The 17,049-nt window shown below is 42.4% G+C and overlaps 1 protein-coding gene across 1 annotated transcript; it reads right to left on the reverse strand.

Annotated features, from left to right (window-relative positions):
- Positions 1–10,189: 10,189 nt before the first annotated feature.
- On the reverse strand, positions 10,190–15,841 carry UCP1 (uncoupling protein 1). Its single transcript, XM_073604140.1, has 7 exons — positions 15,257–15,841; positions 14,680–14,826; positions 14,165–14,372; positions 13,597–13,794; positions 13,119–13,220; positions 12,837–13,017; positions 10,190–11,425 (listed from the first exon to the last, which is right to left on the reverse strand). Exons 2-7 carry the CDS (start codon positions 14,803–14,805, stop codon positions 11,311–11,313), a joined length of 930 nt encoding a protein of 309 aa, XP_073460241.1. The 5' UTR covers positions 14,806–14,826; positions 15,257–15,841; the 3' UTR covers positions 10,190–11,310.
- Positions 15,842–17,049: the final 1,208 nt, after the last annotated feature.

Genomic DNA, 17,049 nt, shown 5'->3' on the forward strand with positions numbered 1-17,049 from the left:
GTGTCATTTGTGGTATGCACATTCCATATGAGAGAAATAAGCTATTACAATGACAATTTTCTGAAAAAAATAAAAAAATAAAATCTTAATTTGCAAAGAATTGTGGGAAAAAAAGACAACTTCAAATGACTCACCATGCCTCTTACTAAATACCCTGGAATGTCTACTTTCCAAAAACGGGTCATTTGGGGGGCATTTGTACTTTTCTGGCTTGTTAGGGTCTCAAGAAATGAGATAGGCCTTAGTACATCAGATGTGATCATTTTTTTATGATTTGCACCATAGCTTGTAGACTCTATAAATTTCACAAAGACCACATAATATCCACTAATTTGGGTTATTTTTACCAAAGATATGTAGCAGTATAAATTGTGGCCAACATTTATGAATAAAAATTGCTAATTTGCAAAATTTTATCACAGAAACAAAGAAAAATGCATTTTTTTTTCTAAATTTTCGGTCTTTTTTCATTTATAGCGCAAAAAATAAAAAAACCCAGAGGTGATCAAATACCACCAAATGAAAGCTCTATTTGTATGAAAAAAAATGACAAAAAAATCATTTGGGTACAGTGTTGCATGACTGAGTAATTGTCATTCAAAGTGTGAGAGCACTGAAAGCTGAAAACTGGTCTGGGCAGGAGGGGGGTTTAAGTGCCCAGTAAGCAAGTGGTTAAGTTATAACAAAAGTCAAACAAAAGTCAAAAACCATATTTCCATTTACAAGGTTACCGGGAACTTTGATGTAAAGGGAAATGCTGTGGATCATGATATGAGGGGGAACTCTGATGTAAGAGGGGAGGTGCACTCTGGCGACCAGCGATCACCTTATATCAGAGTGCACAGCATTCGCCTTTACATCAGGGTCCGCAGAGTTCCAACTTGCATTTAAAACAGGAACGGTTGACCACAGAGGACCTTCCGCAGAGGGAATTCACTAAGGTAAGGAGGGGGGGGGTTACTGATATAAGGGGGAACCTTTATATCAGTGCCCCCTTACCTTACTGTATTCACTCCCCCTTATATCAGTGATTCTCCCTCAGACTGGCCTTGCAGCGCTGTCACTGACCTCCTCTCAGGTGCACCGTGCAGGGCTCAGACGGTCCAGCTTGGTGGCTCTGGTTTCATCCTATAGTCTATCTTCTCCACAGTCCACACGTCTGACTCCTTCTGTGACCCCTGTCCTAGCAGCACTCTCGCCTTTGACTCCTCTGTAGGCTTCCCCCAGAGACAGCAGACATGATACAGGAGGTGGTCAGAGACTGTGCAGTCGTAATACAAGAGATGGTCAGAGACTGTGCAGACAAGATACAATTGATGGTCAGAGACTGTGCAGACATGATACAATAAATGGTCAGAGACTCTGCGGACATGATACAGGAGATGGTCAGAGACTGTGTGGAAAAAAGTATTTCCCCTGTTAATTTTGCCCACTGACAAAGAAATGATCAGTCTAAAATTTTAATGGTAGGTTTATTTTAACAGTGAGAGACAGAAAAACAAAACAAAAATCCAGAAAAACGCATTTCAAAAAAGTTATAAATTGATTTGCATTTTAATGAGTGAAATAAGTATTTGATCCCCTATCAATCAGCGAGATTTCTGGCTTCCAGGTGTCTTCTATACAGGTAACAAGTTGAAATTAGGAGCACTCTCTTAGAGTGCTCCTAATCGCAGCTTGTTACCTGTATACACCTGTCTACAGAAGCAATCAATCAGATTCCAATCTCTCCACCATGGCCAAGACCAAAGAGCTGTTCAAGGATGTCAGGGACAAATTGTAGACCTAAACAGAGCTGGAATGGTCTACAAGACCATCGCCAAGCAGCTTGGTGAGAGGGTGACAACAGTTGTTGCGATTATTCGCAAGTGGAAGAAACACAAAATAACTGTCAATCTCCCTCGGTCTGGGGCTCTATGCAAGATCTCAATTCATGGAGTTTTAATGATCATGAAAATGGTGAGGAATCAGCCCAGAACTACACGGGAGAATTTTGTCAATGTTCTCAAGGCAGCTGGGACCATAGTCACCAAGAAAACAATTGGTAACACACTACACTAGATCCACAGCTATATATGATCTCACCGCAGACAGATGATCCCTCTATACGCTCCTCCGTCCCCTACTACAAGCAGACACGTTCGCTTTGAGTGCTCTACAGTGCATTCTGGGAGGTGTAGTCTCTGCAGAGCGCAGGCATCGGTGGGGCCAAATCTAGTGTGTGTTATGGAGAAATAAAACGCCTGCCATGCAATGTGGTGCTGGCTTTGGGAGAAGGCTAGGATGGAGGTGGAGCCTGCTATTGGCTGCAGCTGATGAGATGTTCTCTGTGTGAGGGGGCTGTTACAGCTGGCTGAAACCTCCATAGCTTTACACCAGTGTGTGCCGGCTCACTCACCCCACCAGCCTTGGGGACACCCAGGGCCATCTTTAACATTGATTGGACTCTGGGCAAACATTTTCCTGTGCTCCCCCACCCCTAGCAATTTTTCTCTCCACCCCAACATCCCAAAAAACAAACATACACAGCCTTATCTAAAAAAAAACTTTATTAATGTAAACATAAAGATCTGGTTCACACTTACTGATTGCTCCAGTCTCACTGATTGGTTGCTAGAGGTTACTGCACATCGTTATCACTCATTAATTTGTTGCTAGAAGCTACTTCACAATATTACTACTCAATGATTGGTGGCTAGAGGTTACTGCACATCATTACCGGTCACCCATTGGTTGCTTGAGGTTACTGCATATTATTACCGCTTACCCAGTGGTTGCTAGAGGTTACTGCACATCATTACTGCTCACTGGTTGGTTGCTAGTGGTTACTGCGCATCATTACCGCTCACGGATTGGTTGCTAGAGGTTACTGCACATTATTACCATTCACTGTTTGGTTGCTAGAGGTTACTTCTTATAATTATTGCACACAGATTGTTTGCTAGAGGTTACAGCACATAATTACCTCTCATTGGGTAGCAGGGCAGTATTGTGGTGTGTCATGCAACTGTTGGGGTATAGTTGGATGGATGACAGGATGCAGTTTAGGGTGATGGTGACAGCATTATGATGAGGATGGAGATGTTGATGATGGGGTAGGTTGGTAGGAAGCTGACAGTGGGGTACAGGGAGGAATGAAGATGAGGATGATAATGGGGGTAGGGTGGTGGATGCTAGAGGTGGGGTACAGAGGGATGATGGGGATGTTGATGACAGGAGGCAGGGTGGTAGGATGTCAGAGGTACAGTATGGGGGAGATGATAATGACGGGGGATGTGGTAGGAAGCTGGCAGTGGAGTACCAAGAGGGATTAAGATGAGGATGATGACAGGAGTCGAGTGGTAGGATGCCAGAGGTGGGGTACAGAGGGATGATGGGGATGCTGCTGATTATGGGTGAGGTGGTAGGATTCAGCAGCAGGGTACAGGGGGGATGATGATGAAAGGGGGTAGGTGGTAGGCAGCTGGCAGAGAGGTACAGGTAGGATGAAGATGACAGGGGGTGGGAGGGTGGGAAGCTGGTATTGGGGTACAGGAGGGATGAAGAAGACAGTAGGTGGGGTGGTAGGATATCAGGCAAAGGGGGATCATGATAAGGATGGAGATGATGATGACGGGGTAGGTTGGTAGGAAGCTGGCAATGGGGTACAGGAGAGATAAGTATGAGGACAGGAGGTAGGGTGGTAGGATGCCAGGAACGGGGATGATGAAAATAATGATGATGGCAGGGGGTCAGTAGGTGGCATCATATGCCCGATGGCATACATATCGTCAGGGCTGTGTGTGTGAGGTCAAGGGTGGCTGGCAGCGGTGATTTTTGGGGCGCCCTCGGTCAGGAAGTGAGGTCACGGGATGCTGTCAGTGTTGGGCAGGACCATCATGCAGTACCTTGAGGCTTTGGCAGACTGGCTCCTCGATGATTGCCAGGCTCCAGCTCTGGCAGATCCTCCATTACAGACTGTCCATCCTGGAGGGGAGATCAGGGAGCTGCTCAGCCGCTGCGGGCATTATCAAAGCTCTGCACATGGCAGGAAATCAGCGGAGCACTACAGAAGAGGAGGAGCTGGGGGAGGGGAGTACATGCACCCACCCACTGACCCTGGGACCTCGGGCAGTGCTCAAGTGGTCAGTCTGCCCCTGGCCAGGGAAAACTAGTTGCAGACACCGGAGGCTTTTGACCCGTGTTAAAGACGGCCAAGGGAATACTGACTGGGGGACATACCCTCCCACTCCCACACACACGTTTGGCAAATTAGGAGGCAGCGAGGCCCCTGGGAGCACGAGGCCCTAGATCACCGCCTAATTTGCCTAATGAGGACACCTCTGATGATAGCCAATCCGCTTCTAACTTCAGCTTGTTCAATTAAGCTTTGACAAAAAAAACCTGGAAGCTGATTGGTTTCTATGCACAGCTGCACCAGATTTTGCACTCTCCAGTTTTAGTAAATCAACCCCAATGAGTGCACTAGGGCAACTTAGGTACTCATTTAGCACAAAGATATTTTTCAGCATTTTGTAAAATCTCTGAGACCAGCTGAATCTGGTCTCCCTAATACATGCAAATACCAAACACACAATCGGTATAGGTAGAGCTCATATTTAGCTGTAATCTGGTGCAGCTGTGCATCGTAACCAATCAGCTTCTAACTTCAGCTTGTTCAATTAAAGCCCCATACACAGGGGCCTGATAGAACACAATAGCTCAGCGAGAAGATCACTGTACTAAAATCCCATCGTTGGTATAGCGAACTCTTCCAGAGTTTCAGTCCAGCAGGCTGAATGAAAAAGAACTTACTATGTGTACCAGACTTTTGCTTTGACAAAAAACAAAAAGCTGATTGGTTACTAATAGGGATGAGCTGAACACCCCCCGGTTCAGTTTGCACCAGAACATACCGAACAGGCAAAAAATTCGGCAGAACACACAAACACCGTTTAAGTCTATGGGAATCGAACACGAATAATCAAAAGTGCTAATTTTAAAGGCTTATAATCAAGTTATTGTCATAAAAAGTGTTTGGGTATCAATACAAAAAAAAATTTTTTAAAACAGCCGTTTTTTCGGGAGCAGTGATTTTTTTAATGCTTAAAGTGAAACAATAAAAATTAAATATTCCTTATCGGGGGGCTTATCAGAATCTGGAAGCCCTCTTTAACAAGGGGACCCCCAGATCCTGGCCTCCCCCAATGTCTGAAATGGTAATGGGGTATAAATGTACCCCTACCATTTCACAAAAAAGTGTCAAAAATGGTCAAAATTCATCTTCTTATATCGCTCCGCCGACGGACCGAAAAAGAAAAAAAAAGTCTGCACTGATTACGTAAACGGGTGACCCCGCCCCCCTCTGACGCCACGGGGAAGCCATGGGAAAGTCCCCATGGCGTCAGAGGGGGCAGGGTCACCCGGGTACGTCACTGGATTTCCCTGCCCTCAGTTATATAAGAACTGTCAAAGGCGATGAAGCGCCACACGGCGGGAGCCTCCCATGGAGGCGGATCGGTGTGGATTTTTTTTCTTTTTCGGCCCGTCAGTGGAGCGATATAAGAAAATGAATGGAAATCGTGGGACATTTTTATTTTCTTGTCGTTTTTAACATTTTGACACTTTTTTTGTGAAATGATAGGGGTACATTTGTACCCTGTTACCATTTCAGACGGGGGGGAGGCCAGGATCTGGGGGTCCCCTTGTTAAAGGGGGCTTCCAGATTCTGATAAGCCCCCTGCCCACAGACCTCCACAACCACCGGGCAAGGGTTGTGGGGATGAGGCCCTTGTCCCCATCAACATGGGGACAAGGTGCTTGGGGGGCTACCCCAAGCACCCTCCCCATGTTGAGGGCATGTGGCCAGGTACGGTTCAGGGGGGCGCTCTCTCATCCCCCCTCTTTTCCTGCAGTCTACCAGGTTGCGTGCTTGGATAAGGGTCTGGTATGGATTTTGGAGGGACCCCTACGCCATTTTTTTTTAAATTTGGCACAGAGTTCCCCTTAGTTTCCATATCAGACCCGAAAGGCCTGGTATGGATTTTAGGGGGACCCCCGAGCAATTTTTTTTTTTAAATTTTGGTTCGGGGTTCCCCTTAATATTCATACCAGACCCAAAGGGCCTGGTAATGGACTGGGGGGGAATCCCCTCTTTTTTTCAATGAGTTTTATCTATATTGCCGAGACCCGACAATTCATTACAGACGCGATCAGTTTTAGATAACAATTTTTCCTTTAGAAATGTTATTTTGCTGTGGTACTGTTCTAAACACGGGAAAAATGCGCCACTTTACAGGCATACTATAGACACCCCCCAGCCACGATATTTAAAGGAATATTTCATTTTAATTGTTTCACTTTAAGCATTAAAAAAAAATCACTGCTCCCGAAAAAACGGCTGTTTTAAAAAAATTTTTTTGCATTGATACATGTCCCCTGGGGCAGGACCCAGGTCCCCAAACACTTTTTATGACAATAACTTGAATATAAGCCTTTAAAATTAGCACTTTTGATTATTCATGTTAGTGTCCCATAGACTTTAACGGTGTTTTCCGGTGGCTTTCAAATTTGCCCCGAACACCGCATATTGTTTGGTGTTCACAGAACATCCGAACAGCCAAACTTCAGCCCGAACTTATGCTCTGGCCGAACCGTTCGCTCATCCCTAGTTACTTTGCACAGCTGCATCAGATTCTGTGTGCACCAGTGTTAGTAAATCTCCCCCAGTGTCATGTACCTGGCAGAAGACAGAGATCTCTTACTTTATTTGATAGGGGTTATCCTATACTGAGTTGGTTTTGAGGTCCAGGAGGGACACAAGTGCCTGAATGACTTGCTTACGATGACAGAAACTTGAAAGGGCAGCTGAAAAAGGTCTGCAGGATATAAAGTAAGTACAAACAGGGCCATGGATAAATCCATGGAAAGAACCAAGCTTAGCTTACCACCAGCCCGCAGATAACCAAATAACCTGTCTAACAGTGTGCGTTAAAAGCAGGGGTTTAGTCTGCACACATTTGCAAATGCATGCGTAAGCCACAGAGCCTCGTCAAGGCACCCTGGTATCTGTGGTACCTAACACTAACTTATGAGTGTCCCCACAGTGGAGGCACATGCATTCTGATGGATAGGTGAGAGCAGGTGGACTGAAGGGGAGCCACCCCTTCTTAAAGGTGCAGGGGCACACTGAACACCCAGCATGTAGCACAATGGCAGCAAAGGTGTCAGTGCGATGCCTGACCAAAAAACATGACAGTGATACAAAAAGACGCCACTTGCTCACATCTATAGCTGGCTATCGCAGTAAGAAGCATTGGAGGGCTAACAACAAGTACAAACAGGGCCATGGATAAATCCATGGAAAGAACCAAGCTTAACTTACCACCAGCCCGCAGACAACCAAATAACCTGTCTAACAGTATGTGTTAAAAGCAGGGGATTAGTCTGCACACATTTGCAAATGCAGGGCCACCAGCAGACAAGCATCAGGGTCGGAGACACAAGTAGTGTCACAGAGCTGACTATAGTCATCAGCAAGTTGACAGTAATGTACTGTACCAAACTGAAGCAGGGTCATAGAACAGGTCCATTTTGTCATCAGACAGGGAGTATGGTACTAAATCAGGGACAGAATTAGTCAAGAAAGACAAGCCAAGGTTAATAATAGATAGCCAGATGCCCATGTGAAGTTAGTGCAAGAAAGACCAAAGGCAGATGGGGCATCAAAGCAAGGTCAATAGCAGAAATTCAACCACAAAGTACAGATTAGGTCAAGTTGCAAGGAAGTGCTGCACCCAGGAGCCCTGGTCAGTTGGTGAGCAGGCATGCACTGAGATAGAGTGGTGGACTTAATGAACCTCTTTAGCAACTCCCATATTTCTGTCCTCATATCTTCACTTATTCATTCCCTTTGCAATGAAACGAAGGGGGAGATTTACTAAAATTGGTGCACACAGAATCTGGTGTAGCTGTGCATTAACCATCAGCTTCTAACTTCAACTTGTTCAATTAAGCTTTAACAATAAAACCTGAAAGCTGATTGGTTTCTATGCACAGCTGCACCAGATTCTAAGAGTGAGGTTAGTCATTTAAGATTCTTCATGTACTACATGTTTATGTGTTATTTGTCATAGATAATACAGAATTCAATATACAGGAAATATCTTTGTACTCCACTTTCACGAAGCCCGTGCAAGGAACAGTGATTTCCCAACAAACCACAGAACCCATAGCATGCGCCTTTCTGTCTACTACAGTTAAGTGAGTAAAATTAAAACTATTTGGCTGATATGGGTACTGTCATGCTATATATTGCTATCTGCACTGGCTTTCGGGCCAAATTAGTACCTTCTGTTTCCCATACAGCAGTCAGCTGGCTAGCCCTTGCTTCACATTAACAGTATTATAGATCATACCTGCACAGGGCATGCTGGGGCTAGTAGTGGTGAAGCTGAATAGCAATTCATCCACTCTTTTGATGGTACACCATAAAATTACAAATTGTGCCTTATTTGTTTCGCAATGGTCAAAAGACAATTCATCCTTAAAACAGTTTCTATCTAGATCTAGTATTATATTTTTCACTATACTATACAGCTATGAAAGCCAAACTGAGCATAGGTAATGTTTAAAGCCCCTATAAGGTTTTCTTTTTAACTGGCCCACTGGGGAGATTTTTTTTCACTTCTCTTGAAGACAAAACAGAAAGCAAAAGTAAATCTCTCCATAGTAAGGGAAGTCATCTCAGATGACCCCCCCACTGGAATTTCCACTCTTTTCCTGTTTTGATTACAAGACTTGAGGATTGATCTTCTAAATCGGAGAGTGCAAAATCTGGTGCAGCTCTGCAAAGAAACCAATCAGCTTCCAGTTTTTTTTTTTTTTTTTCAAAGCTTAACTGAGCAAGCTGGAGTTAGAAGCAGATTGGCTACCATGTATAGCTGCACCGGATTTTGCACTTTCCAGCTTTAGTAAATCAACCCCAAGATGTTTGATTTCTTTTCACTTTCTGTCCCACTGACAATGGTCATCAGGACATGGGTGAGTGTGAATCTTCCCAGCATGGACACAGCAATAAAAACAACTGTCACTGGTTCTTATCCTTCCATACTCTATTCAAAATGAAAAAAATATTTTTGGCTTCAAATACACTTTAACCCCCCTGACGGTATTCCCGAGTCAGGCTCGGGGTGGATTTTTAATACCAAAAGCGGTATCCCCGAGCCAGACTCGGGATCGCATCGCAGGATCCAGGAAGAGTTTACTTACCTTGTCCCCTGGTTCCTGCGATGCCTCTCCGCTATGATCGGCGAGCCGCTGTGTCTCGCTCGATTCACAGTGCCGAGCTCCGTTCCCTGCGAGCGTTGCGACACACGGGGACGGAGTTCGGCGGCAAATTCAAAAAGTGAAACACACAGTACAGATACAGTACACTGTAATCTTACAGATTACAGTACTGTATCAAATAATTACACACCCCCTTTGTCCCTAGTGGTCTGTCCAGTGTCCTGCATGCAGTTTTATATTGTAAATACTGTTCTTTCTGCCTGGAAACTGGAGATTGTCCATAGCAACCAAAACTGTCCCTTTACATCAAGAGTGGCTTTAGACCAGCTAGAAAACAGCGATAATAAATTAGAATCACTCGCAGAATTGAGCGATAGTGATTTGTGGGGAAATCTGTCACCAAACACTAAAAGTAACGAAAGCGACAATTCTGCAACTGAGCAAATTTCAGTGTTTTTGATTTGATTACATTATTGAATAATTTTTATTATTATTATATTATTATTTGTTATTATTATTTATAGTTATTTATTATATTATAATTTTTTATTTCGTTTTTCAAACTTTATCATACCCGGGATGTCAACTAGACTCTTGTTTGGACATATTTAAGTGAATTATTCCTAAGAATTACAGGCCTACAATATAAAACTCCAAATTTATGTGCAAAATAATGGTACCGCTTTCAGCACCTAAAATCTGAAATAATCATACCGCCAGGGAGGTTAAGGAATCTGTGTGGTTTGATCATTAGGTCACAAGAATGTAAGCTGTCAAACAAATCTACTTAAAGTCTCTTTCAGGCTAGTGACACATGAAACAGCTCAATATACATACAAATATGTAAAGTTTTTGTTATTTTATTAGAAAAATAAACATTTATACAGTCATTGATATATGGACATAATCCAGAAGTACATAGACTGTATTTTATCTTTTTTTTTTTGCCTTTTACAATACAGCCAAATGCTATTACACTCTGTAGTTTTTATTTTAAGTAATAGAGCATCATAACTTAATAGAAATGTATTAATATGCCAGGGTATCAATGATTCCAAGTTATCAAAATGGCCATTTAAAAGGAAATCTGGCATGAGAAATATGAAGGCTGCCATTGATGACATCCTTTTCATGAAATACAACATGCCTGGCTATCTTGCTGACCCTCTAACTTTAATAGTTTAAGTCACCAACTATGGCAAAAAATAGTGGTAAGCGCTTTTCTCTTAATTCTCTGATATGCATATTTCTTCTTCACCAAGGACTCAAAACGTACTGAAACTAGAGACATTCAGGCAACACTTTTTTCTAGGAGGTCAGCAACTTCGGCCCCTAACTTCCTCCCCTGACTGTCTCACTTTACAGTATAGTGAATCTGTCATAGGAGAGGCAAGATTACAAAGTGGTAGAACAGCCTAGAGACCGTAAAACTCAGCTGTGGGGAAAAAACAATGCTTTTTAACCTCATTATTATAGGAACAGCTTATGATCCACATAGAAGCTGCAAAGAAGCATGACCTCTGAGCACTTTAAACATGGCAGTGCTCAGAATGAATTTTATGTTACTTTGTATCACTTATCTGGACATAGCAAATATATGCTACTTGTTTATTTAGTCTTTGTCTAAGTGTTCTTTTGCAGACGACATATCCTTAAAGACTGGAGATATTTTAGAATAACAAACCAGCTGCTATTCACCAATAAATAATATCTATATCCGGTCTTTTGGACAATTATAGCATACTATCATTCATATCTGCTTATGGTACACCTGCCTTGAATGACATACAGACATCACAATGCATTTCACATGTAGGTAGACAAAGTCAACAGAAGATGGATATGCATTCAAAGCATATATGTTTGTCGTACATAGGGAGCTGTGAACTATTGGTTGCAGCCACTTCCTTCAACATTCATGTATGATGTACAGGAAAGGGACCTTCATACATCATCTATCTGTGTATTTCCATATCAGTGAATGGCAGATCTCAGTATACGATCTGGGTTTTCTACAGTTTCGCAGTTGTTCAGAGGTGGATGTCACACTGCGTACTCTACTCTTTGTTTGGACATCATCATTGCTCTTTTTATCTGTTCGTAAGACACAAACATTACAACGTTCCATGATCCCAGCCGTAAGAAAGACGGGACAAACCTGTAGAGAGACAATGCAAAATCAATCTTTGTTCTTTTTTTATAGTGTGGATTCTATACTGGTTATCTAAATAGTATGCATTGTATTTTTTAATAGAATAACTGCGTTTATACAACTACCATAATATCAGTTGCCCCTTTATTGAACATTAAAACAGATATCAATATATTTATAACATATTCGTTCCTCCCAAGACCTCCTGCTCTCTTATCACCTCCTCCCATGGTCGCCTCCAGGGCTTCTCCTGAGCCTCTCCCATCCTATGGAACTCCCTACCCCAATCTGTCTAACTATCTCATACCCTGTCCAATTCAGGGGATCCCTGAAAACCCTTCTCTTCAGAGAAGCATGTCCTGGGCCCACCTATCAACTATATTTTAATTTCTCTATCAGCTTATACCCCACAGTTATTACCTTTAGTATTACTTGACCACCCTTTTAGATTGTAAGCTCTAATGAGCAGGGCCCTCTGGTTCCTCCTGTATTGAATTGTAACTGTACTGTCTGCCCTCATGATGTAAAGCACTGTGCAAACTGTTGGCAAATCATGTAATGTAATAATAGTACCATTGTAGGCATTATATTGAAACTAGGTTAACATTTTCACTTCTCAGGGTGAATTTTTCAGTCTGCGGATATGTTAGGCGATAGCACATCCACTTAGAGTTCATATGAATGCTATTTGCTGCTGCAACCTCAATCTCAAATTCTAATTTGTGGTAAAATGACCTCTCAGTAGCAGTCATAGGGGGTGATTTACTAATACTGGAGCACTCAGAAGCTGGTGCAGCTGTGCATGATAGCCAATGAGCTTCTAACTTTAGCTTGTTCAGTTAAGCTTTTACAATAAGCCCCCATTCACATTGGGCTGATTTGACATCCAATTTGACATGTCAAATTGCATGCAAATCAGAGCCTATCGCCGGCAACGGCACCATTCGAATCTATGCGACGCCGACTTTGCGGCGCTGCACTGATTCCCAAAAGTAGTTCCTGCACTACTTTTGGCGACTTCAATAGACATCTGTGCATAAACCCGCACAAATGTCTTTCAAATCGCCCCCTGAACTCGCACTTAAATGCGGGTTTGAAATCGTGCGAGTTCAGCTGAACTCGCACGACTTAGAACCCGCCCTCAGTGTGATCGAGGGCTAAAACCTGGAAGCTGATTGGTTTCTATGCAGAGCTGCACTAGATTTTGCAAGTTTTAGTAACCCCCCCCCCCCATAGTGCCTCTTCATATGAAACCAGACACACCTTTGTCCTGCTCCACCTTCATTTTAATGCCAGCCCTCTCATAGATCACGCCAGTTACTGCCAATTGCCTGCATTGACTACAGCTCAGAATTCTAGGTGGAAAGTTTTTCTGCTGCTGATAGCAACATGGCTTTCACAATTATGCCAAAATTACCCTTTATAAAAGGCTGTTGGTCCCTCTTTGGTGAGCATGGTCCATGCACAGTTCAGGGCTGACTTGTACTGTCCAGGAGGCGAGTTCATGTATCGGGTTTTTACGACATCCACTGGGGAAGCGATGACAGTTGTGCAGAAGCCAGCTCCAAATGCAGATACAAAATGGCAAGGAAGGTTATCTAAGTAAAAAAAAAAAAAATCATATGAATGCCATATTAAAAAAACAATAACTCTTCTAATGTTTCTAGGAATATATATTAACATGTGGAACTAGAATTACCTGTCAATAATTTGTGGTTCAGCAATGCTTCCTTTATTAGGTCATAGGTCACAAGCTCGGTGCAGTTGACAATTGCATTCCTTGTCACGTTTGGAAAAGTTCCTACGTAAAACAAATTTATTAGATTTTAGATGTGCCTGAAGTACAATGTATAATATGCTATTAGAAAAAGAGAATCTGACAGTATGACTGGACAGGCCAGTGCTTCAATGGTCTCTTTAGTTTTAGTCAGCCTTCCGTCCCATCTTCTAACAAAATAATTATAGCTCTACCCATCTCTCTTCCCATAACACATGATTCAATTTGCTCCAACTGATCCCCCAGGAGACAATCAGCTATTCCCTAGATCAACCATCTCTGGTGTTATTGCCTAAACATGTCTTGGATAAGACTACACCTCTGACCTCTTTAATTAAATGCTATATGAAAGAGTTAGTATATTTTTATAGATCTTTATGTATACATGTTGCATATGTACCTTTCCAAAGACCTCTCATCCCTTCTTCTCTGGCAATGGTTTTGTAGGCATTCAGAGTACCGCTGTATCTCTTCTTCACTCCATGAAGGCTGACCTGCGCTTGAAATCTGACTTTCACCACATCTGTTGGTTGGGCAATAGTAACTGCCAATGCTCCTGTTGTACATCCAGCCATTATCCTGTGGACGATGCTTGCTTCTGCACAAAGAGAAATACAAAGTGCTTACAAATGGCCCAGCAATAAATTATTTTGAGAAGAGCAGGAGTGATACACACACAGAAGGGGTTATTTACAAAAGGCAAATCCACTTTGCACTACAAGTGCACTGCAAGTGCACTTGGAAGTGCTGTCGCTGTAGATCCGAGGGGGACATGCAAGAAAAATAAAAAAACAGCATTTTTGCTTGTACATGATCGGATAATAAAATCAGCAGAGCTTCCCCTGATTTCAGATCTTCCCTTCAGATCTAAAGCAACTGCACTTTCAAGTGCACTTGTAGTGCAAAGTGAATTTGCCTTTAGTAAATCAACCCCAATATATGGCTTTTGTTACCAGTTATAGACTTACTCTCTTTCCCATTGGTGTAGAAGAGTTTCACTGTATCATAAAGGCCAATTCGAATGGAGGCGAAGCTCATTTGTCTCTGTAGTCCAGCCACTAACCCATTGTACAGGCTCTTTGGACCTTCTGTCTTGATGATGGTGCTGATGGTTCCAAACACTCCTTTGTAGCGGATGCCATTCGCTACTCCGGTTACTGCTGACTCTCCTTGTATCTTAAATAGGAAAATAAAAGAGACATGACCATTTGCTCTACACTAAAATTCATCATGCATGTAATAAAAACTTCATATAAGTAGATCAATATAGAAATACATTATGGGGTTTATATACTAAAACTGGAGAGTGCAAAATCTGGTGCAGCTGTGCTTGGTAGCCAATCGGCTTCTAACTTCAGCTTGTTCAATTAAGCAATGACAAAAAAAAACCTGGAAGCTGATTGGTTTCTATGCAGAGCTGCACCAGATGTTGCAATCCCCCGTTTTAGTAAATCAACCCCAAATACACTTGAACAGCTCTTACCTGCAGTCTGACTTTGGCTGTGTCCAATGGGAAGGTAAAGAGATCAGCTATACACGCAGCTGTGCCTGCACCAATAAATTTGACAGCTGGTGTTGGGGGGATGTCAGAGGGTCTCAGTCCAACCATTTTGGATTTATTTGTTCAAAGCTGCACAGGAACAGAATTTGAAATAACAATCAGTAATCATGCAGAACTCAGTGATTATTGCCTAATAGCTGGAAATAGGGATGTATTAAAAAGAACTCCTATATATTTTGTAGATTTTATCCCTAATAAATACACAGAAAGACTTCCATTTCTAGAATTTAAACTGTCATTACAATTAAGACGTTCTGTGATGTTCCTTCATGTATATGGGCAGTATTATTTGTGTTGTTTCTTTGAAAAAATTCAGTTAAAGAATGTTTAAAAAAATTATTTAGCAATAACTATATCTATATAGTCGGAAAACAAAATGAAGAAAAGTCATACATTTACTTTGCATAATCATTTTTTTTCTAAGCAGGTTTACAAGAGGTAATGGGTTACATGCAGGTTATAGTCATAGAGGATTTAGCAGTATAATGCTGCTACTTACTTTTCAAGCTGGGAAGAATGTCTGTTTGATCTTTTAGCTGGTTCTGAGCTTCCCTGAGACTATCCATTGATGAGGGCTCCTTATATCCTGGCAGCCAGCTGTGATGTCATCCAATGGGAGCTGCTCAGGAGAAGGCTTTACCTGTGATAGGTGCACACACCCCTCTGCTAGGCTCAGCCCTCAAGAAAGCTGCATTCCTCCGACCCTGCAATTCCAGTTAAATAATATATACAATATATCAAATGCCTATCATTAATTAAGGTAAAGTTCATTGTCGTAAAGGCCACAAAAAAAGTGAAGTTTTCAGGTTAGTATTGCTTAATTATTTTCTAAAGGTGTCTTTTTTACCGATATACTTCATGCAACATAAAAATTGTCTGTTCTTTTCCCTTATTTTCTTTATCTTCTTTTTCTCATTATCTTTCTTATTTCTCCCCTTGCTTCAAATAATTTTATTTTTTTTATGTATTAACTATTATTATTATACAGGATTTCCTGTATATAGCGCCAACAGTTTGTGCAGCACTTAATAATATAAAGGGAGACAATACAGCAACAATACAATTCAAAACTTGAGGGTTAGGAGGGCCCTGCTCCTGGGAGCTTGCAATCAAATTAACTATAATGTCTTGGTTAAGCCTAGTACACACTGCAAGTTTTTTTTTTTTGTTCAACCCTGCCAGCTGAACGAAAAAAAAAAACCTGACAGCTCAGGTCGGAGCCACTGTACTAACAATCCGATGTTAGTACATCAATCTCCCCTGCTGTGCTTGTGTCTTCTGGCAGGGGGATGCCCCCCTTTGCCAGAACACTCTGGTTAGCGTTCTCAGCCATTGGCTGAGTGTGCTGATCGGGAGCTGGTGGGCAGACCTTTTTCAGTCATGTCCCTTTGACAGAAGCCGTCCGGCTTCTGTCGGACCCCCTGCAGTACACACGGGCTGAATGTCGGCTGGTTGCAATTGAATTAACCCCTTAGGTTCCACAATGAGTATAACAAGCATTCTTTACTGCATATACAGATTGATTTTACTGCTGTGGGTTTAGTAACACTTTAACCCTTGCAGTGTGGGAGCAGCCCCTCTGCAAAGAATTTTAAAGCTGTACTTTAAGGGTGCAGTGGGTTTAAAATGGCTTCTGAAAGGGTTATGGAAGCAACTTTCAACCATCCCGGACATGTTCTTATGACAAAAACAGCCCCTCTAAGTCTCATTATTTTCTTCTTTTTTTTTTGTTTAAAAAAAAGGCAGCCAGAGAAAAAAGGGAAATAGTACATTTTACATAGTGACATTATACAATAAAACTACTAATAAACCCCTCCCCTGCCGGTGACCAGCTCCCGCTGTAATTGGACACAGCAGGAGGCAGTCAGCGGGTCCCATCGATCGTGGAATGGTGGTTTGGTAAACAAGGCAGATCGCCGTTCTGTGACAAGGGAAGACAGAGATCTTGTGTTTCTGCTAAGCAGGAACATGGATCTCTGCCCTCCCACAGTACAAGCACCCCCCCCCCCCAGTTAGAAAGCACTCCCTAGGGACACATTTAACCCTTTGATCGCCCCTGATGTTAACCCCTTCCCTGCAAGTGTCATTAGTACAGTGACAGTGTATATTTTTTAGCACTAATCACTGTATTGGTGTCACTGGTCCCCAAAAAGTGTCACTTAGTGTCTGATTTGTCCGCCACAATGTCACAGTCCCGCTATCAGTCGCTGAATGCCACCATTACTAGTTAAAAAAAAATGCCATAAATCTAACCCATAGTTTGTAGATGCTATAACTTTTGTGCAAACCAAT

Source organism: Aquarana catesbeiana, linkage group LG01 (assembly GCF_042186555.1).
Source record: "Aquarana catesbeiana isolate 2022-GZ linkage group LG01, ASM4218655v1, whole genome shotgun sequence".
Taxonomy (NCBI): domain Eukaryota; kingdom Metazoa; phylum Chordata; class Amphibia; order Anura; family Ranidae; genus Aquarana; species Aquarana catesbeiana.

Bases quoted from the DNA above. Each gene is read 5' to 3' on its own strand.
- UCP1 (XM_073604140.1), bottom strand. From the start codon at position 14,805: ATGGTTGGACTGAGACCCTCTGACATCCCCCCAACACCAGCTGTCAAA. The intron at 13,221-13,596 runs GTACATATGCAA...TGTTTTACGTAG, and splicing joins GATGAGAGGTCTTTGGAAAG to GAACTTTTCCAAACGTGACA. The intron at 13,018-13,118 runs GTAATTCTAGTT...TTTTTTACTTAG, and splicing joins GAACCACAAATTATTGACAG to ATAACCTTCCTTGCCATTTT.